At 34.2% G+C, this 24,028-nt stretch overlaps 1 protein-coding gene across 1 annotated transcript; it reads right to left on the bottom strand.

Annotated features, from left to right (window-relative positions):
- Positions 1-38: 38 nt before the first annotated feature.
- On the bottom strand, positions 39-16,715 carry LOC121414479 (low density lipoprotein receptor adapter protein 1-B-like). Its single transcript, XM_041607668.1, has 9 exons — positions 16,511-16,715; positions 14,289-14,431; positions 12,955-13,067; positions 11,677-11,791; positions 6,196-6,352; positions 4,700-4,828; positions 2,097-2,260; positions 1,740-1,783; positions 39-646 (listed from the first exon to the last, which is right to left on the bottom strand). Exons 1-9 carry the CDS (start codon positions 16,545-16,547, stop codon positions 460-462), a joined length of 1,089 nt encoding a protein of 362 aa, XP_041463602.1. The 5' UTR covers positions 16,548-16,715; the 3' UTR covers positions 39-459.
- Positions 16,716-24,028: the final 7,313 nt, after the last annotated feature.

Below are 24,028 nucleotides of genomic sequence, written 5' to 3'. Positions count from 1 at the left end.
ATGAGTAAATGCAATTTTTTTTATTTAATTCATAAGATTCTCATTGTTTGACAAATTTTATTCAAACTTTCACCAATCTGCTTTGCTGGTTAAGTTTCTCTCCTTTCCTCTTCATAGACATTGCTCTTCATGTTGGATTTCCCTTTAACACACACAAGAAAAATAAAATAAATTAACATGCATTTTTAGTGAGCTATATGATACTCAACAGCAACTTTAGTGACCCTTCATATATATATTTATATTTCATTCTATTCAATAATACATCTAAGCACATACTTGCACAAACACCGTCCATTCACTTTTGAGTTCTGTGAAAAACTTTCATGAAATACAAAAAACTTTACATTCTAATGATAATAATCTATCGTATAAATGTTCATTTCATTATTAAAATCTTGTGTAGAATGGAATTCAGACCTCTCTGCCGGGTCCGAGAATACGCTACGCAAGCCGGGATCAAAGGTTACCGATCAGAAGATTATCTTGCGAATTGGGAAGGAAGAAAGAATCCTTGGACTCGGATTTCAGTAACGTATCTCGGTCCTTGTTCGTTCCGGAGAAGTGCACGATCACGTCTGCATCAAACGGCGATCGCTTGACGTTGATGTCCAGAAGACCAGGGTTCGATCGACTTTCAGCCAATCTGTTTTAAATAGTGAAAACACAAAAAAACATAGAATTCATTGTTTAACCCAATTTGTGACGAATGTCTTTTCACGTTCTGTCAAGCATGATGAAATATGAACCTAAAAAGTGGATGCATATGCCACATCCTTACTTTTGCTTCACATAAGGTTGGGAATTCGTTTTCAATCAATGGCTACAATGGATAATGATAATAATTACCTATACGGTGCTTTTCCCATAAGGCTCAAAGCGCTTACAATTATGTTAAAACTATAAAACTACAACCTACGAATGAGTAGGGTTTTTAATGCTTTTCCAAAAATTGCTTTTGATGGAGACTGGAAACTATTAGCGACAAATCATTCCAGTATGTTGAAGCTGACAAAGTTCTATCACCAGCTAATACATGTTTATGAGTTAATGAATATGTGAGATAAAGAGGGGCACCGGCCGACCTAAGTGCTCGGTTGGTGTATACCACATCCTTACTTTTGCTTCTCATAAGGTTGGGAATTCGTTTTCAATCAATGGCTACAATGGATAATGATAATAATTACCTATACGGTGCTTTTCCCATAAGGCTCAAAGCGCTTACAATTATGTTAAAACTATAAAACTACAACCTACGAATGAGTAGGGTTTTTAATGCTTTTCCAAAAATTGCTTTTGATGGAGACTGGAAACTATTAGCGACAAATCAATTCAGTATGTTGAAGCTGACAAAGTTCTATCACCAGCTAATATATGAGTTAATGAATATGTGAGATAAAGAGGGTCACCGGCCGACCTAAGTGCTCGGTTGGTGTATACAGCATTAAAGGGATAATCAAACAATCTGCAGCATGTTTATTCAGTGTTTTGTAGACAATCAAGAGTCATTTGAAGTGAACATAATATTAGCACTCTGTTTAAAAAGAAGCCAGTGAAGTGAATTAAAAGAGTGGGTGGGAAAGATGATCTCGAGAAACCTGTAAAATTGGCTAACAAATATAATTAGCAATGTAAAGACTTTTCTGGTTTACAATCAGTATAAAAGTTTTCATTACAGTAATTCATATGAAAATAAGCAATAAAAAAAGTCTAGCTCATCAGGACTGTGCTATACTCACTTTGAAAAACAGTCATCCAAATCTCCATCATCGTCTTCTAGGCCCTAATTGGGGATAACAAATAGTAAAAAAAATAATTATGTCTATTATTCATCACACATATTTCAAATCTTTGAGTTGCAGTAGTAGAAGTAGTAGTAGTGGTAGTAGTAGTAGTAGTCGTAGTAGTTGTAGTAGAAATAGTAGTCGTAGTAGTAGAAGTAGTAGAAGTAGTAGAAGTAGTAGTAGTAGTCGTAGTAGTAGAAGTAGTAGTAGTAGTAGTAGTAGCAGTAGTAGTAAGTAGTAGTAGTAGTAGCAGCAGCAGCAGTATTAGCAGTAGCAACAGCATTAGTAGTAGTAGAAGTGGTGTATACTTACTAAATTTGATAATGAGTTTGTAACTTGGTGCATTTGTTTGTTGCTATCATCAAGGTGAACATGGCCGTTGAAAACTAAAGGTGGCGGCCGATGCTTTTCAAAGTTGAGCGTCGTGGGTGGGGCGGAGGATGAGATGACAGGCGTATCACATTGAACAGATAATACTACAAGGAGAATAAGAAAAACAGTCAAATATAAAAACCATTATTTACACATTTCTTTGAATTTAGGAATAACTGATTGAAAAATAAAAATGAGACTTAAAGGGATGGTCCAAGCTAAAATTATATCTAAATAAAAAGAGTAAAATTCACAAAGGAAAGTGCTGAAAATTTCATGAAAATCTGACAACAAATAACAAACATATTGAATTTTAAACCTCATCAATATTTTGTGAAAACAGGTATATGCACATCATCATGAATATTCATTAGGTGGGCTGATGATGTCTTATCCCCACTTTCCTCACATGAAAGCATAATTGTTTCATTTTTTCATACATGTGTAAATTATGTGTCTCCATTATGATGTTATTATTATTTGAAATAAAACTTATTCCAAGCATGGATTGGGTTGAAAATGTAAGGAATTTATCTTTGTATCTTCTCAATATCGAATTCCTAAATTTGTGAGATAAAATGCTCAAAAAAGCCTTTTTAAACTAAAATAAAATTGTTGCCTAGAGAGGGCGCTAGATATGTTTGATTTGAATCTGTAAATGTCCACAGAAAATTGGCGCTTGAAAAGAGATCGAATAGCTACTACAAGTTTTTAAGATCGAAATGTTACATGGAGATTAATTCACATCATTGATCCTCAATACCAAAGCTTAAAGGTATGATCCAGGCTGGAGATATAGTTATCTCAATAAAAAGAATAAAATTCACAGAGCAAAATGCTGAAAATTTCATTAAGAAAAAGAAAGAAAAAAAATAACATTATTGAATTTTAAAGATTTGCATTATTCTGGTGAAACAGTTCCAGACATGTTTTCATGAATATTCATTAGACGGGCTGATGTCATATCCCAACTTTCTCTTGTATTTTTATTACATGAAATTAGGTTTATTCAACATTTTTCTATCAAGAACTAAAACTATTGGATTGATGAATGAGTAAGTGCATTAGTTATTTATTGCCGCAACATATTTCATCATAATGGAGACACATCATTTACACATGAAAAAATGAAACAATTATGATTTCATGTAATAACATAAGAAAAAGAAAAGTGGGGATGTGACATCATCAGCCCACCTAATGAATATTCATGACGATGTGCATATAATTGTTTTCACAAAATATTGATCAACTTTAAAATCTAATATCTTCATTATCTGTTGTCTGAATTTGATGAAATTTCCAGCATTTTGCTCTATGAATTTGACTCATCTATATATAAATATTTTCAGCTGGGACCATTCCTTCTTAAGACAGCCTTTTAATATAATCCACAATTATATGATATTCTGAAATAAAACATTTGCCCAAACTCTATTCAGATCAGCCCCTCCCAATTTTGTCCGGCAATCATTAAAACCACTTTCATATCTGGGTGAGCTCCCCCTTTAAGACCGAGTGAGAGTGAAATGTTGAAGACAGGAAGTTGCAACAGACAAGAGTCATAAGACTATTTCAAAATGGGAAGTAATTAATTAATGAACCCAATTCACCCTATGAGTGATCAAGGGAAAGGGAGCTTAAAAGATGGGATGAGTAACACCGAGGAATTGACATTTCTGACTGGAAAATATCAATCACGATATTACAAGATACAAACTGATTCTTCAGGTGAAACATGTATGCAGCAGTGCCAACTTATTATTTTGGTTTGCAGAAGGGCTGAAAAGGGACAGGAAATGCCATCTGGGATAGAGAGACTACTGTACCATCTTAAAGATAATGGTGATGATGGTGATGATGATGGTGATGATGTTGATGATGATGGTGATGATGATGGTGATGATAATGATGATGATAATGATGATGGTGATGATGATGGTGGTGATGATGGTGATGATGATGGTGGTGATGATGATGATGATGATGATGGTGATGATGGTGATGATGATGGTGATGATGATGATGATGGTGATGATGATGGTGGTGATGATGATGGTGATGATGATGATGATATGGTGATGATGATGGTGATGATGATGGTGGTGATGATGATGGTGATGATGGTGATGATGATGATTTTTTAGGACAATGATTGTAGTGACGATAATGATAATGAAGGTGATGATGATGGTGATTTTTTAGGACGATGATTGTAGTGACGATAATGATAATGAAGGTGATGATGATGATGGTGATAACGCTCTTGATCATGGTGTTGACAATGATAAATCCAATTTGTAGCTAATGTCAAATCCTCTTTATCACCAATACAACCCGCGAAAAAATTGCAGATCTTTGTATAGCACAGCTTTTATATGGATATATTCAGCTGTGCTTGTTCAGAGCTCTTTTTACTTATGTCTGCACAGCAAATTTTCCTACCTAAAGAGATATGTTTTTAAATTTGATTCGAAGAGAGTCAAGGATGGAGAGCTTCTTATCTCAATTGGCAGGATATTCCATAGTTTTTTTTAACTTACTTTTGGTGGAAAGTGGAGGAGGTTGTAATGAGGGTGATGTGATGTCGGGAGACCAATGGTTTGGGGATCTTGATTCCGTAGAATTGCATCCTGGGATGGACTGAGGGGCCGACTTCCTAACCGGTGAACCTACAATGATACAAAAATATTTAGTATAGTAACACCTCATCTTCATTCTATAGTAACACCTCATCTTCAGTGTATAGTAACACCTCATATTCAGTGTATAGTAACACTTTATCTTCAGTGTATGGTAAAAATTCATCTTCAGTGTTTTATAACACTTCATCTTCAATACATACACGTAGTAACACCTCATCTTCAGTGAATAGTAACACCTCATCTTCAGTGTATAGTAAAACTTCACCTTCAATGTTTAGTAAAACTTCATCTTCAGTGTAAAGTAACACTTCATCTTCAGTGTATAGTAACACTCCATCTTCAGTGTATAGTATACTTCATCTTCAGTAAATATTAACACCTCATCTTCAGTGTATAGTGACACCTCATCTTCAGTGTATAGTTACACTTCATCTTCAGTGTATCGTAACACTTCATCTTCAATGTATAGTAACACTTTATCTTCAGTGTACATGATATCCAAGATCACCAGGGCCATGACATAGCCATGGATGCCCATTGATTTAGGGAGATTATACATAACCCTCATATGTTTATTTCAATATCATATATAATAAGAATATACATACATGTATAACATTTTGCAAAAAAAAAATGAATTTTCCTAATTTGGGACCCAAGAAATCTGTTTGACTACATCTTTTTGCATAATCTGGTTTAAAACAAGCTTTGACTTAAGTGAATATTCGAACTACAGAATAGAAGGCTGCAAGTTAACCTTTATTTGCTCATAAGCATCAATGTTGTAAGACATTAAAAGTAATTCATATGGTAATACATGGTAAAAGAAAGGTGTCCCAAATAGGCTTACTCTCACTGGCCTTGGAATATTTGTTTTGAGCACTCAACTTTATTTTTTTCCCCATTTTTTCCCCTCTCCAATGTGAACAATGTTTTAGAAAAGGGCCATATTGAAATGTGGCCCTGCCCCCAAATATATTGAAATTGAAGGCCTGGTTCAATTGTAGGGACGAGTATTATCATCTCATGTATTCTTTTTAATATAGTAAAACACATTGGGCTGATAATACATGTATGTCTAAAATCCTTGGATGAAATGAGGAATTATAATGTATAAACATGAATTTCACCGATGCCTTTCTGTAAGACATATTCAGAGCTGCCAACCTGAACAAGAACATTTCAGTATTTTCAAGGGTGAAAATCAGTATTTTGGCGAGGAAATCAGTATTTTCACAGGAATACCATCGGCCAACACGTAAACTGAAAGTTAAGAAATCAGTATTTTGCATGAAACCATCAGCATTCTTCTCTATTTTTAGTACTAAATACGGAAAATCAGTATTACTTGGCAGCTCTGCTGATATTGCTTTATGAAAATGGGTCAAAATTACCATGGTTTGTACTAGTATCTGACGATTCCGCGTAGTCATCTGATATGCTTTCGTCTTTCCCTTCCGAGTCGGTGCTTGCCTTTTCAGCTCTGCTCTTCTTCCACACATCATAAGCGATATTGAATGCCTGTGCTACCGTCAGAGCTAAGGCCTCCGCCTGATTTGATATTAAAATTAAAAATAGAAATACATTTGTCATAAGTGTAATGTTGTGATTCGAAGACACCATAGTCTATGCTATGTGATTATGCTGAGAGTGATCAGCTAGACTGACTGTACGTTTTAGACACGAATAAAGGAACAACGTGACTCGGTAAACATGGACTATAGTATCATTTAAGATGTCTTGCATCTTTACAATAAGGGTTGCTATTCATAAGGGTCAATGTTCATAAAGGTCGCTAGTCATTATCGACAATGAGAGTCACAAGTGATCATAAAAATGGTCGCTAATCATAAGGTGAGTCGCTAGTTATAATAAAAGAAGGTCACTGGTCAGAAAAGTAGAAGAGGGTTGCTAGTCATTTTATTCAATTCAATTTTATTCTTAATAATCATTAAAAAAATCATTGAATTGTACATTCATAGAGGAGGGTAACAAAAAATAAACACCTGATAAGAAGCCTCCGAACAATACAGTAATTAAAACATACCAAACATATATGTACATATCTGATGAAGAATAGAATAAGAAATTTGCTCACTAACACATACAAACACCCACCTCGAAAATTATTTGTCATTATCACACAGGTTGTAAGCACATCCAAACATTCAGTGTCTTAGTTATAATTATTAACAAAACATATGGTTTTGAGTTCAAATGATATATTTAAGTATTCATAACGATTTTTTTTAGTTTGCATTCTAACAAATAAACAGTTGAGCATGAAAAAAAAAGGGTTCGTCGGTCATAATAGGAGAAATTACATGTACATGTAGCTGCTATTCAGAATGAGAAAAAAGGGTCGCCAGTCATAATAGAAGATGATGATATCAAATCATTATAAAAATAGGAGGGTTGTAGTCATAATAATTACTGTTAGTCATAATAGTCCTGAGGAAGTGGTCGCAAGTCATATACCAAACAGAGGCCTGTAAAAGGACTACCGGTACTTAAAGGGCTGTATGAATTCATAAACAGGATACGTACAACACCAGGGTTCCCAACTTCCCACAGAAATTTGAAAACAGAATTCCATGACTAAACTGAGCATGCTTTCCATGACTTCCCATGACGGCCCAGTAGTTGGGATGTCACAAAGCTGGGAAATCATGAACACCAATTATAATAGCAGAGTATGAAAGTCGCAAGAAACGACAAACTGGAAAGCTGCCATAGCCAAGAGGTATTTAGCACTTCCATGACTTTTCACAAATTTTCCAAAGTCCCCAACTTTTCCCCGACTTTCCATGACCACAAATTTTTCCAAGATTTTCCAGGATTTTCCATGACTGTGAGAACCCTGATACCCTGTATCAAACTGAACTATTAAATCTGAGCGCAATGCACAAGCTGATTTTTTTTTGTATTAAAGGTAAATGCTTGTTTTGGTAACGAAATCAAAATGAGTTCGTACAGAATCCAATGAAATGAGCACCAAAGTGTCTGTTTGTAAATAAAACGCATGTGCCAAAGGATTCTGGAAGAAATGGTGTAATTGCTGAGAAATCAGCAAATACTGTAAGCACAGGATTCGAGTAGAGCGTTGGGCCCGACGCTCTAAGCAATAATCATACATTGTCCCACGTGCGCTTATCTGTGTTGGGGATCTTCGGTGTCAACATTTTTCAGCGTAGATTTCAAGATTTCACAAAGTTCAGTTAATGTAACTGTACTACATGTAGATCTAGATCCTCGATGATATACTGATAATTAGAACTTGTTTTACAGACTTTCTCATGAAATCAGGGTTTACTGCAACTACTGGAATTTCTCTTTAAGGAGTCAGGACTCAGGGTCATTACTTGACATTTTAACCACATTTTTGATAATCAAATCTGGTTACATGCCAACAACCTACACAGATATTGTGTGCATCAAACAAGGATGTGATCAAATGACAAAGGGAATTGATAGCATCTGAAATTAATGTTGGTAAACCGCTGATTTTTAGCATTGTCATACTAATAAACGTAATATTTAATGATTAACGTATGATCCCTGTACTCATCAAAACATGTATAAACAGTACACAGTAAAATATTAAAGATTTTATTGGAAATGTACATCCACCTAAATTTGTAAAGCAGCCAAAGTTTGTGTTTTCATTTTCTCTCCTTTTTATTGTACACTTTTGGCTCCTTTTTAGCACTGCTTCTGGTGATATGCCCAGCTTAATAACAAAGTAACAACATATTTAACTCCATAGATCAGCCTCAGGACAGGGTATCATGCTCAAAAGAGCTTTAATTCATTTCTAATAAATTCACAAAAAGGAAACCAAAACCCAAGGAGAGAAGCAATTTTATTGAAAGAGTAAAATGAGAGAAACAATTTAAAACAAGTTTCATCAAAATCGGTTATAGAATAAGCGAGTTATGGAAGTTTGAAAAGTCTTGTTGTACTTTCTACGGGGATCCTCAAATTGACAAACATGCTTCAAAATGGCCGGTTTAACTCTCCATTAGTTTTGTACACAAATTTTCAGATTTTCCCCTTTATTTTACATATTTCACATCATCTCCTCCTGACCTTGACATACATGTATGTGGTGTGAATTACATTTTCCCATGACATATATATTAAGCTCAGAATGAGGCAATGGGCAATTCTAAAGATGAAAGGGAAAATCTAAAAAGTTGTGTACAAAAAAATGAAGAGTTGTCCACAAAATCAGCCATCTTGAAGCATGTTTGCCAATTTGAGGATCCCTAAAGAAAGTACAAGACCTTTTAAACGTCCATAAAACTTGCTAACATGTATTTCACAACCGATTTTGATGTACATGTAACTTGTTTCAAATTGTTCCTCTTATTTTACTCTTTTCAATAAGATTGCTTCTCATCTTAGCTTTTGGTTTCCTTGCTACAAGTAGTTCATACAACGGGTCCTCCATTTTAGGAGAATCGATCAAAGAGCACAAGAGTTATGAATTTGTGATGCCATTTGCAAGCAGCCATCCCATATAGCATGAAATAGACTTCATAATGGCTATTATATATATGTTAAATGAATCATTCTCGACTTACTGAGAAAAACTGTACATGATCTCAATACATGCACGACACAAAACACCAAACTTTGAAATCCAAAACTACATGCATGTTGTCAAACTTTGGATTTTTGCCAAATCTTCACCAAAATGATTCTTTCCCTTTTCTGAAATTCTCAATGGGAAGTGCGATTATCTTTTTGATGATCCATTCCTTAAATTCTTGGATTGAATTCAAACTTTATTCTTTGTAAGGCACCCACACTGATGACTTCATTTTAAGGTGGAATTCAAAATGCTCCTAAAGTACTTATTATTTTATTTTCTTTAGTAGAAAGGGTCTAGACAGTGCTTAAATTTGTCCTTGTTCAATGTTTAAAGACAGGAATTAAATGTGGCCTTCATGTCTTCTTGCTAAAAACACTCAGTCTGGTCTTAGAGCATACAATCCATGTTACTTTATAGACTACATGAACATTTGTTCCTCTACACATGCATAAAATGGCAATTTCTTTTTATCATTATTTCTGGGGGCTATTTTTCCCAACCAAAGGGCTATAAAATCTGCAACATTTGAGAAGCTTTAATGTTGCAGTGAATGGGAATTTTTCAGGGCTCTTTTAAGCATTTCCGCCCTGGAGACCCCAAATACATTTACCCCCCCCAACCGATGCATATGCTATACTGTGCAATGACGGAAAAACTCTGAACAAAGTGTGTTCTTCAAAATATAAAGACATAATACATGTAGGTATTAGAATTGCTAGGTTTTTATTTATAAATTGCTACAAGTATCTGGTTTTCCTCTATACATGTAGAATATAGTGAAGTATAAAGGGTATATCTAAGCAGAAAAAAAATCATGACACAAGTCCTGAATGACACTTTGTTTTGTTTGTAACATTATTTGTTTATTTTTACTGAGCTATTTCCCATTTCTTTGATAGTGAATACAACTACATGTATCTTATTTATCCTTCCCAGACAGTTAAGAATGATTTGAGAGTCAAATGAGCTGATTCATTGACCTCTACCATTAGGGATTTATGTCACAACTGGCTATCCATAGTTAAACGGAATAGTTTACTAGATAGACAGCGCATAATAAATGATTGTTTATTATTATCAAGCCACAACGTTAAACCAGAGTTTAAAGTTAAAACCAACTTCAGAATACGGGCTATCCCGTTTACATGTAGGTACCATAAAATTATCACCTTTCGCAGTCCCTTAAGCCGTTCAGGGTGTGTTTTGTTAATAGTATGGAGAGGAATTAGCTTTGTCAACTTTAACCATGATTCATAATTGCATGACCTTGAGTCAGGCAGGATAAGAAGGTCAAATATCAGTCAGAACAGAGAAGAAAGACTTCTCTATACTACTGCAGTTTCCTCTATGCCAGTAAGCAAGCGAATAGCGATTTTAAGTTGCAAACAAATACATACATGTATGCAAATTTGTGAACTCCACTCAAAATCCATTATACAGTGTAAGTTGCCCTAGGATATACTTGTGATTTCTATCGAGTTCGAAAAACCAGATTCTATGCTTTGAAACAGTATGAGAAAGCAAGGTTTGAACTTGAAGTTTTGAGCTCACTCAAGCATGAGATGAGACATGCATAGTTGTACAATCTCTATGAAACTCCCATAAATGGTGTCAGAGAAACTCTTGCAGAGAAAAAAATTAATTCATAAATTGCGGAGTTTGGATGATTTTTAAATGGCAAGCGGAGCTCGAGCATATGGCGCTAGGGGGCCACTGAGTTGTTTTTGCTCAGCAATAATTTCGGCTTTATATGTCATCCCCGAAGGCATAATTTGGGGTGATTTAGAGGCGACTTTGGCATTTCCAGGCGAATTCGCCCGCCGCCCCGTGCATTTTTTTCCCTGAACTCTTGTACATTCTTTTCAATTCAACTTTAAAACTTTAATTTTTGACTGTATGATATGAAGAAGCTTCAATCATTCTTTCAAAGAGCTAATTTTTCTAAATTTTAATTTTTAAAGATCACTTTACTACCATATTTTTGTTATGTACAGTGAACATTGCCTTGTGACTTATTGCTGGTTTGGGGATGGAGGTTCCTACATGTATATGCATTGCATGTCATCAGTAATGGTATTATGATACATTATGAATGAAATGTTTTTGTGGTTGTTGAATGTTTTATTCATTTTAAAAGGTTCATAATCATCGAATAAGATAACACAAGAAGAATAAGCAGCAAAACTGATTACTAACAATAATTATAAAAACATATAGAAATACAGAAAACATGAATACTGCAGCATAAGGATAAAATGTGTGTTGATGTGATACCTACCACTTTGCGTTTCTGACATAGATAAGCATGACATTCTAAGACTTCTGTTCTGAAGTGACACGAGATGAATCCAAAGATCTTGTCATTGTTCTTGTCTGCTGTACAGTATGATATCCTAAAAGATGAAACAGAAAAGAAAATAATTCTTTCATTACAATTTCATTTATTCATTTTCCGCACTTGGGAAGGATTTCTTTGCTACGTGTATCTTGCCTGCTTCACAATACATGTATATCCCAAAGGACAGAGAATGCTGGTATAATCATAATAGTTTACAACAATCATAAAATGAATGTTTATATACAGAAAATATTTATAACTTTAATAAGGTGGGATAGAAGTATTGAATGTAAAACTTTGGGGCCCTAAAAAATTGAGTGATAACAGAGAGACTTTGTACTGAAGAGAAGAATTATGTGCATTAAGTGCAAATGTTAAGCAGGGCCTGCTGGTAGAACAGTTTTCAGAACTGAAGTGGCTTCCCTGGGTAAAATATGACATTGTTATTATGTCTATTGTCTAATATGGATGTCAAAAATTATAGGATGGGTTGTCGGGTGTCCGGACACTTTATATTTTTGAAGCCTTCTTTTTTGTCTTTGGATTACATTAAAAATATGAATTCAATGAGTTGTAATTGTCTTCTATCTTGTTCTCTATGTTTCCTAACATTTTGTACTAAAAATTGATGAAACTTCGCTTGAATTTTTTTCCAATGACTTTCTAAAATTGATCGTCCGGACACACAACCACTGGGTATACTACATGTACTTCTAATTTCCAAGTTGTAAAAGAATAAAAGTTTTGTCAGTATCACTGATCTTTTTAATTCCAAGGTACAGAGATTTTTTAATGTCTAATCAAGAGCATCCACAATTACTTTTCATGTACATTCAGAAACTGTCTCTCTCTCTCTCTTTTTTCAAGTTATTGCATTATCATCTACTATCCTCCAGCTCTGTAATTACATACATGTACTGCCGTACTTTGGCATAAGTATCATTTGTTGTAAATGAGCAATGTGTGTTCGTCATTTACATAGGCCTCAATGCAATTGAACAGAATATTTTTTCTTCAATATCTTTCCATAGAACAATAATATGTTCCCAAAATTTCACCTGAACGTGCAACACACAAAGGTGTTTCAGAAACAACAATAACTCAAATTTGATTGATAAGTCACTTGCTTCCATTTGCCAAAGTTGGGCAGAAATAATAGTAAAAAGCTGTAAATTACTATAAAAATTCAAGAGATATATTACATCTTTGAAAACCTACCTATGAATAACTATTTCTTCTAATTCTTCATTTGTTTCCAAGTCTGTGGGTTTTAATGATGTTGGCGTCACTGTCAGTGCCACTTTCCGCACCTTACCAGATCCATACTTTGCCTGCAAAATAATAAAGAAATGGACTGGTAAAATATGACATAGACTCAGGGTGCTACATAACTTTTTTGAAGCACCTTCCCTGTTGGGTAAGTAAATTTTTAAATAGTTGGAATAGACTTGCCCGAAAATCTATTTCACTTGCCAGAAAAAATCCATGAATAAAAAGTTTTACCTCTTCAGAAGAAAATATTGCGGTTTTATGAACCACTGGCCCTTTTTCTCTCTTTTGACATAAACTGATCTACATATGTACCTTGTTCTTGCATTTCTTTTTCCATTTGTGATTTTATCTTGTCCGCCATGACCAAATTTAGGGTCGATATCATATCATATCGACCTGAATTTGGGTCATTCTACTGTGAGAACTTGCCCAATTCGGGCAAGTATTTTTGGTCTTTACTTCAAAACACTTGCCCGACTGTAACCTTTACTTGCCCTGGGCAATTGGCCAAGTGCTTATGTAGCACCCTGCATACACTGTACCAGTAATAAAACATCATACAGTACATGCACATATAAATGGGTTGGTAATGCTTTTCATGGATGGAAGGATAGACATTTTTTAATTAAAAGGGAAAAAAATCCATCAGAACTCTAAAATTTGAAAATTTTTACATTGTGACACCCTGCACAATATATGGCAGGTGAAACAAAGTAGAAAATGTTTTGACATGTTCATAAAGTTTATCATAATCTAATTCATGTGATTATATATTTTCAGACATCATAGAACATTAATTTTACAGAATGGGAATGAAAGAAATTTACAATACTACCTATATTTATGGGGCAGCTCCTGGCAGGTGGTACCAAGAAATCTACAATTTTGTTATTCAGTGACAGATTTTTGCTAACATAACATTCCTTTTTTTTTAATTCTAAACACATTATATACCAGGGTATGACTGGGTGAGCATCCCCTTTAAATGCTTCATTCTGATAGATATCACAAGTAACACGACATCTGCTCCTGCGACATTTGCTCTGGTCCTAATATCTGAGAGGGCACTTGGTTAGAGATACAATGTAGGACTGTAATAGAGCTTTTGGTTCAGAATGATGTATTGAGATAAGGATTAGCGATTATATTTAGTTTTGCAGGATAGTTTTATGTTTAGCTTAACATGCAGATTTATTCTTGAGCAATTGTCGCAAGAGCAAATGTCAAGGAACCGTATGAAGTGCAATCACTGAAAAGAAAAATTCTTTACATATACTAACCCGATGGACAATCTTTTTAATTGCATCCGCGGTATGCGTTTCGTCGTTGGGTAGATTGACTATCTCAACTCCAAGGTATTTAACAAAGAATGTAACACCTTCAACGACTGGCTCATGAGACTTTTCCCAGTCATCCTGAAACTCTGTCAAACAAAAATGTTTATTTGGAAAAAATTCACCATTTCACCAAACAACAAAGACAAGTTTACATACCAGGGGGGTGTTTCACAAAGATTTAAGTATGACTTAGAGTCGCACTTTAATGTCTAGTTGCGCGCAGTATAAAAGGCATGACAGCATTGGTCAGATTATGCCAGGAGGACGCGCACTACTGCGTATTGATCAATAAGATTGCGCGTTGCATATCATGTACGCGTCGACATTTAAGTGCGACCTAAGTCATACTTAAATCTTTGTGAAACACCCCCCTGGTCCTCATTACATAAAAGTTACCATTATGGTAACTGTGCCATTCAGGGGTTACTTGCATGGAATCCTTGAATCTGATTGGCTGTTGATCAGCGTTACCATGGTAGTTACATGTACCATTGGATGGCAAAATTACCATAATACTGTCTTTTATGCAACAGGCCCCAGGACGAATATTTTTTTTTATTACCGGTACCAGAAACTTTATTTTTCAAATATCTCTAACATCTTACCAATTTCTGTTAAATCTAATCCATCATTAAATGTTTTTAATAGATGTAAAATTTAACTAGTCAGTAAATATTCTAACAATTATTTCATCAAGTTTATTTTTCTTTTGTTATTGTTAATATTTGTATTTGTTTTGTTGTTCCATTTAATGTAGGTTAACTTTGAATGTACATGTATGTTGTATTGTTCTGGGGTTTTTTTTAATTATGAATGGAAAAATTATACCATCAATCTAGAATTGACAACATTTTTTCCTTTTTGATCTAAAATGTACATTTTACCTTACAAGTTCATGTTTAGACAAAGAAAACAAGATATCAATCAAAATGTATCATTTACTATTACAATGACATCAAAATTACAATCACCAAACACTGAACCTAAACAAGCTTAAATTCAAATTATTCAAAATCAGCAGTCTTTGACAAACATGTATCAATTATTTCATAAAGGATGGTATTGTGGCATGTGGGATGATTTTAAGAAGAATTTGAAAATAAAAATGCACACATAATTATTTTATGTACATGTATGTCAGTCAATAGTTCCATTAACTAAGTCTAAAGGAAAGAGGTTTAATTTATATCATAACAAAATAAAATGGCTATCTTTATTCCTGTTGCTGATCAAGAAGAATCCCATGGTCCATAGTGAGCAAGACAATGGGAGTTAGTTATTTGTTCTTAATTTTATTGCATTTAATTCAATTTAGACTATCAAAATAAAGGAAGGACTTGCGTTCTTAGCCTTAAGTTAGGCAAAAATGTTATATTCATGTATGTAGCCTACATGATGACATATATGAAAGGGTTTGAAAACTAACATTAAAAGATTACAGATAATTCAGCCAAGGAGTCTTAAGTTAAAGTTCTATCAAACATTAACGAAAATAGACAATAAACATTACAAGGAGATCAAAAGGCAAAACTAAAAAAAAAGCAAACATACACTGTAGCAACAAGTTAGAAATACATGATGTGGTGCCTAGACTTAAATCATTTTCAGAGGAAACATACCCTACAAAAGCATGTAACGTTTATTGGGCTATTATGAAAATAGAAATGCATAGATCTACATTCATTGGCACAAAAGTGATAGAATTATTGTACATTAACAATGTTGAGTAGGCCTAGAGTAGTCGTGAGGGCGGGGAGTGGTCGCGTGTACGTGTTTCACTGCACTGTCACTGTGATACTTCTGTCAAAATCCTTCAGGGCCGGCTTGGATTTGAAACCTTCCGGTACTTAGTACAGTCACAGTTAATTTCATGAACATGAAGAAGAAAAAGCTAGATCTAGTCTGGTCTGGTTACATTTCGATCTAGTTACACTTCTGATATACTTCATGGTCAATTTTCAATCATCAATTTGCAACAATATTGCTTGATTGCGAGTCTTCTTGAGTCAGCTCAGACTCGGAGAATTCCTGCTCCATTCACAACAATTACAAAAGTGGCATGTCTGATCACTGATCGTTTTCTGCCGGGACGGGTCGGCTGTTACCTTGAGTTTGTTTATTGTAATATCTATCACATGAACATGGTACAAAATGACATAACTTACTTCTGTGTTTTCCTTTCCTGAATCGATTCTTGATCATTTTCTTTTTTCTCCTCTGAAATTGTTAACTTCGGGAATGAAAATACCACGTCTTTTTCCCTGACGATATGGCCGGTTCGTGTGTACATAGATCTACATGTATTTTGTACACGTTTATTATGTTTACATACCGTATACCGGCACGGTTTGGTACATACGCGGGCGGCGCGGCGCGCCTCGCCGTTACACACACAAAACTTGCAATACAATACACGCAAAACGAAAGTGCATGTGATTCGATCGTGTGTGTCAGAACGTAGTATTCTATGACGTCGAATAAGTCATTGATGGGGTTGCCCAAATATGGTACAAAGAAATAGAACCGTGTGCAAAAACAGTCGCGCCATCCTGTGAATCTAGTCTCTGTTTTAGCCAAGATCTAAATTTCATTCAATTATAATTTAGATTAAAATATCCTTAATAAGAGAAAATGTTCCATGTTCCATCGCAGATAAACGCTGGCTAACACAAGAGTACAACAAATATAATTAATTTGAAAATACTTGAAGTTGCGATTAATAAAGCATCGACTATCTCAGGAAGACAAATGATATGTGGATGGAGATCATTTAAAAGAGGTCACATGTTAAAACTAGGGCGAAACCATTGATAATCACAACATATCCAAAAACAAAACAAAATCATCGATTTAGGCATTTCCATTGATGTAAAACTGTCAAATGTTCACATATTCAAGTAAAGCTGGCGAAAATATGATGTACCCAAGCCATATCTGGGAATCAAGTTTCAGTGAGCCGAGAAGAGGGGGGGGGGGGGGTGCATGCATGCATGCACGTTTTCCGAGAGTCTTATACCTCCGTTACGTTTGCTCCTCTGGCGGTGGTACGGTGGGTCGAAAACAGCCGTTTTAACATTTTTTTTGTACCAGCTATCAAAATATAGGTGGTTTGAATAAAAATTAATAAAACGGCTGTTTTCGACTCGCCGTACGGCCGCCTTAGAGCAAATGTGAGGTATAACAATTTTGCGCATATAGTCTTGGCAGAACAAAATGTTTGAACAGGTAGAGTAAAATAAGTAGACAAGCAAAGCACAGAAAATTTCATCAAAATCGGTCAATGAATACCAATTAAAGTTAATAGTGTGAAAGTTAACTTTCTTGATGAATATGCCATGAGTGGTGATGTATTCTTTTCTACATAAGAAATTCAGATGGAATTACATTTACTCATTTTTTTCCCTCCTAGAATAAACAAACGATTGAAAAATGATTTAACGTGACATCGTATACACACAATGAATGAAAATATGAAAGAATTATTTCATGTTTTAATGTAACAAAAATGAAAGTGGGAAAATGACCCACCTTATAGTCTTTTGAATATTCATGGGGGCATCGGTTTTCAAAAAAATAGTGATAAACTTCAAAATCGCATAAGCTTCTTATACAGGCCTAGATTTTGATGAAATGTTAGCTTCTTGCTCTGTGATTATTGCTTTATTTATTGATATATGATTTCTGCGTGGGAGTACTCCTTTAATGATTTTGTATTTTCATTGCATAATTATCCTCACACCTCTTTCCTCCTTTCGTAACTATTCCGCCCAGCCTTTATGACTAACAGATTTGCCCTGGCTCTGAATAATATATAATTGCGCATGTATACATTAAGCCATTTTCCTTCTAACAAAAAAATAGGAAGGTAAAGAGAGAGAGAAAAAAATAAATTAAAGAGAGGAACAAGGAAAGTATAAGACGACGGATAGAAAGAAAGAAAGAATGAAGGAAGGAAGGAAGGGAGGTAGGAAAAAGAAGGAAGGGAGGAAGGAAAAAAGAAAGAAAATAGAAACAAAGAAAGAAAAAGTGAAGTATACAAAAAGGAATGAAGAAGAATATATAAATATAATGGAAGAAAAAAAGAAAAGAAAGAAATAAAGGAATGGAAGATGGAAGGAAGGAAATGGAAGAAAAGAATGAAGGTAGCAAGCAAGTAAGAAAGAAAAAAAGGAAAGAAAGAATATACTGAGTATTACTGAACATTCTTCACTTTACAGTGTAATCTAACTTTTATCTTATTTTTTTTATTTAACTTTTAACTTATTTTTGTAAAGACCTGTTGACATTATTGTGTGGCTTTACTTTTACTCATTAACAAAAGAAACAGGATGGCATAAGAGTTATCCTTTGGCAAAACAGTTTATTTCACCACATCAAAATATATGATGTCACAGGCAACTATATGAAAAACAATCAAAAATATACAAAGAGATCACTAAAGTTGTACAGAAATGAAAATAGCTAATAATATGACAATTGAGATGAGAAAAATATTATACTAGTAAAAAAATCATTTAAATTCAACAATAAAATTAAAGAAACAAGAATATGAAAAGAAATATTTTCTAAACGAAAAATGTGCTTAATAACCATCATGATTATCAACAAAACTATACATCAGATACACTGTAAAAGGTTCTTTAAAATCTAAGCATGTTGCTTAAGCCCATCACGTTAACAACTATTGTTTAAACTTTTGAAACAACCGTTTAAACTTTTTAAATAAGTTGTTTAAAAAGTTTAAACAACTTGTTCTTAGAGTGACAGGCTTAAACAATGTGCTATTATTTTTTACTGTGTATAAAGAGTTTGCATACAAATACAGATCAAAATTACAAATCTCTCCTTATTGGGACATTACTATTAGCTATTTCAAAAAAGGTGAATGAATGAATTATTTATCATTAATAATTGTTAGTTACACAGTAAAAACGCTGTTTGAAATTTTTATACAACGCTGTTTATTATATGAACCTTACAGTAATTGTTTAAACAGTTTAAACAAGTGTTTAAATCTTAAACAACAATGTTTAATTTTAAATATCTAATCTTCAATAAATTAAACATGATTGTTTAAACTGTTAAACAACTACTGTTAGGTTCATATAGTAAACAGCGTTGTATAAAATCTTAAACAGCGTTTTTACTGTGTAATAGCAATGTTTGAAATAAGGAGAGAAATGAGGTTCAAATCAATCTTTGTATGAACATTAATACTTATTTAAATGTAACTGCCAAAAACACGGTTCTTATTCAGGAAACAAACCATGTTTAGTCTCAGTATAAATTACTGTATGCACACTTCATACTGTAACAATTTCAGGAAACAAAAAGAGGGCAATGTGAATGAACAGATATTAGGTACACACATAATTATGCATATTGGTGGGCATGTTCAGTCTAAAAAAAACATTATGTGACTAGACATCCCAAATGCAAAAAATAAGTTGCCCAGGAAGGTTATCTGTAAATGGCCAAAGTAGTAATTAGGTGTTTTTTTTCTTAATAAATAAAAAATCTAATCTTATATAAAAAAGTAATTCCTCTTCTTTATACTGTCAAAGTTTGAAGATGTAAATTTGAAGAAAAGACAAGATCCAAAAGTTTTTTGACACCCTTTTTTTGTTGACTATATACTTGGAAGTTTCACCGAGATTGCACAATAGCACCTCTCGTGCTTTAGTGAGCCCCAGAACCTTGTTTTCTCCCCATTTCTTTAAGCTTTCACTGAATTTACTCTGCATTCAGTCAAGTACTTGACTGGGTTATTGTTGATAAAATCTGACAAGTTTACTGTATCATTGTAAAGCTACGGATGTGCTTATTCAAGCTCAATCAAAAAGTCAAAATCCCAAAATTACCTTAGGGTGACTTATTGTTGTTTTGGGGTGGTAGGTTACATATGAAGCACTAAGGTCCGAAATTCACAAAGGTGGATTTTAAATCCATTGGTTGAACTCATGATTTGTGTAGATTTCCTGTAGACATTACGCCTATTTACCGCGTATACTGAAAAGTGTCAAATACTGATGCATGCTTTTGTCACATTGCTCAAAATTGACGCCTGTTGCCATGGCTACGTATGCTTTTTCATTCATGAGTCCACTATTTTCAATTAAATAGTCCACTCTTGAAAAAGTGGACTCATGAATAAAATGGCGTACTTAACCATGGCAACAGACATCAATTAGGCGCAATGTAAAGAGGTCGCCCATCAGTAATTGACAGTTTTCAATATACACGGTAAATTACATGTAAGCGTTATTGATACAAGAATTCTGCATAAACCATGGGTTCAACCGATGGTTGTAAAAACCACCTTTGCAAAATCAGGCCTAAATGCTTCAAGACGTTTCAAGTGTTTACACCATACTCAATCCATTTCACCCTGGCAAGCACGGAAGCGCTCTTTAAATACCTTTCAGGAGAATACTTTCAAGACTTTTAAAGGCCAAGTCCATCCAAACAATAAGTTGATTAGAATAAAAGAGAGTGAAGAGACCTGATAATACCGCAAGAAATTTGATAAAATTCAGACTATTCCTTTTATGGTATATTGGGTTTTGTACTGTTGTATTGCGCTACAACGGTTTGGATGACCTCTGACAATTTGTGTAACCATCGGCATCGGTACAAATGATTATCCTTTGTTCGTGGAGGGCGGACATCTCTTGTTGCACCCCCCCCCCATACAAAAGATCATCCTCTGTTCTGATGCCATGTGTAGCAATTTAGGAAATGAAGTACTACAAATACAAATTGAGAAGACATAAAGGGCATTCCTCAGAAGAAAATGAGCACCAAGTATATCTATAATTTTTACAATATACAAATACAAAAGAATACACCGACCAGGGGGCCCCGTCTTACAAAGAGTTGCGATTGATTCGATCGACCCCAACTATATGGAAATCCATCATTGTCATACTTTTTCCTAACCAGTACCGGAAATTTGCCCGAAGTGCAATGTCATAAACAAATATGAAGCACACTGAATTCTCAAGACAATTGTGAATGTATTATATCTAGAAAGCATTTTGAACAAAACCAAAAAACAAAACAAAACATGCACTTTAGATGTGGCCATTGCTGGCTTTCCATAGTTGTGATTGATTGGATCAATCACAACTCTTTGTATGAAGGGGCCCTAAACTCCAGCTCATAAAAGATATATAAGATGAAACCCCTCTTGAAAAAAGTTGTGATTAATTATTTTTTCCATCTGTAAATGGAAAGGAAAATGTTGATAGTTACCTGTATCTCAAATAAATGTACATGTAACTATATGATTCAATTTTTAACTTTTATAGAATTGGATCATGAAAGATCGACTAATATCATACATTTCTAATCCTAGGTCTTTAAACTCTATTTATGAAACCCAATATCAAAATTACCATTACCATGTAACTTTGAAAGTTTCAAAGTCATTTTAAATACATTTTCACTGTACACAATATGCAACATTTTAGCTTATTTAATCAAATATTTGCATTATCATACATTCACTTTAAGAATTCAGTTTTTTTGGTTGCTTAAAATGACAGAAGTTCATTACTTCAATTATTGAAGAGTACTGGAAGTCTGGAAATATCTTTTATTAACATGGTCAGAAAAACCCCAAATAACTGATATAGTTTGAAATGCAACATACCTTTTGTTTTAGTACTATTTACACATAAATATAAAGCAGGAAAGGCCAAAAAGACAGGTAATAAGAACAAAAATATTCAGAATTATGAGTTGATTGTGTAAATTTGGCCACTTTCAAACGGAAAACGATTGTCTTGTACAACACAATACATCGTAGTACCCAAATGCTATGACACGGGCAGCTTAGATATGGCATAAATCAAAGGATTTCACAAAAAATATGATATAATTTGAATTCTGTGGAAATTTCAAACAAACATAAACTCAACCTAATGATACTATTATTCAAAATACCTAGTAAATGGAATAAATAATTGTAAACCCGACAATTGTTAATTAAATTGCTTATAGTAAAGCTGATAAACTAAAATTCAAGCAACATGTTGCCCAGGACCTGGTTGCACTTATTCACATCAAATATGAAATATCATACTTGCTAGCATTGTTGGGATGGTCCGGGCTGAAAGTATTCATAGCTTAATAAATAGAGTAGAAATCACTGAGCAAAATGCTGAAAATTTCATCAAATTCGGATATCAAATAACAAAGTTATTGAATTTTAAAGTTTAGCAATATTTTGTGAAAACAGTCATGAATATTTATTTGGTGGGCTGATGATGTCACATCTCCACTTGTTTTTTTTTTATTTTTATCTTATTATATGATATTAGATTTGTTCAAATTCTTTCCTCCAAGAACTAGAAAAATTGGATTGACAACTGATTTAGTGCATTAGATATTTATTGCTGCAACTTATTTCATTATAAGGGAGACATATTATTCACACAAGTATGAAATAATGATGATTTTATGTAATAACATAGGAAAACAGAAAGTGGAGATGTGACATCATCAGCCCTACTAATAAATATTCATGACGACTCTTTTCACAAAAAATATTGCTAAACTTTAAATTTCAATAACTCTATTATTTGTTATCCAATTTTGATTAAATATTGGCATTTTGCTCAGTGAATTCTACTCTATGTATTAAGATATAAATATTTTCAGCCCGGACCATCCCTTTAATACTCTAAAAGTCTAAAAGTCTCAGAATGACCACATATATTCAGGGGTCACGCCTGGTTATTTTGATACGGGGGGGAGGTGACACAATGTCTACTCTGGCGACAATTGCTTCAGGCTCTATTTCATCTAAGATACAGGGTTAGCGTTACTGTTAAGCAAGGTTGAAATAGGGTTTTATGTTAGGTGTAAGGTTAGGTTTAGGATAGGTGTAGTGTTAAATCCAGGGTTGAAGTTGGTCATTCCATTAATGTGTGGAATTCGCAGCGGAGAAATTGTCGCCAGAGCAAATGTCTTGGAACCGGGAGACAACCCTAAAAATACAGTCTCATTTTTTCTCAATTATAAAGTATCATGGCCAAGACGTCCCCTTTTTTTATACTTGCTTCTCCCTTCCCTTTTTCATTTTTCTCCTATTTTTCTCATTTTTCAATACTTAAGAATCAGTCTGCCTGCCAACCCCCCCCACCCCTGCATATATTGTGATAAACTACTTCCGTTCTGAGGGCTCTTTCATAAAGCTGTTCGTAAGTTAATAGTGACTTTAAGAACGACTGGTAATCCTTTTCTTGTGGTAAATGATATTCACCATTAAATGTTCACTGGCGATCATTTAGTGTGTAAGAAAGGATCACCAATCCTTCTTAAAGTCACTCTTAACTTACGTACAACTTTATGAAATACCCACCTGATTAATAAAAGAATGCTGGCATGAGCAGGATTATTGGTTTGATTGGTGGGTTGGTAATGTCATTAAATTTGAATTAGAACGCTTCCCTTGCTCCGGTTTCACACACCCGCAATGGCACTACAACCGCCATTATGCTTAGCACTACACAATGGCGATATCAGACATGGACACAATGTCTTTGATTGCTACAAAGTTAATTTCGGCAAGGAGTTTATATACATTTGCCACTCTCCAACCAGGGGGGTGTGTCACATAGATTTCAGTATGACTCACAGTCGCACTTCAAGGCAGATGCACACATGATATGAAATGC

This window comes from Lytechinus variegatus, chromosome 4, assembly GCF_018143015.1.
Source record: "Lytechinus variegatus isolate NC3 chromosome 4, Lvar_3.0, whole genome shotgun sequence".
Classification (NCBI taxonomy): Eukaryota; Metazoa; Echinodermata; class Echinoidea; order Temnopleuroida; family Toxopneustidae; genus Lytechinus; species Lytechinus variegatus.
The sequence above is the reverse complement of the archived record's forward strand: the minus strand, read 5'-3'. Positions and strand labels throughout refer to the sequence as shown.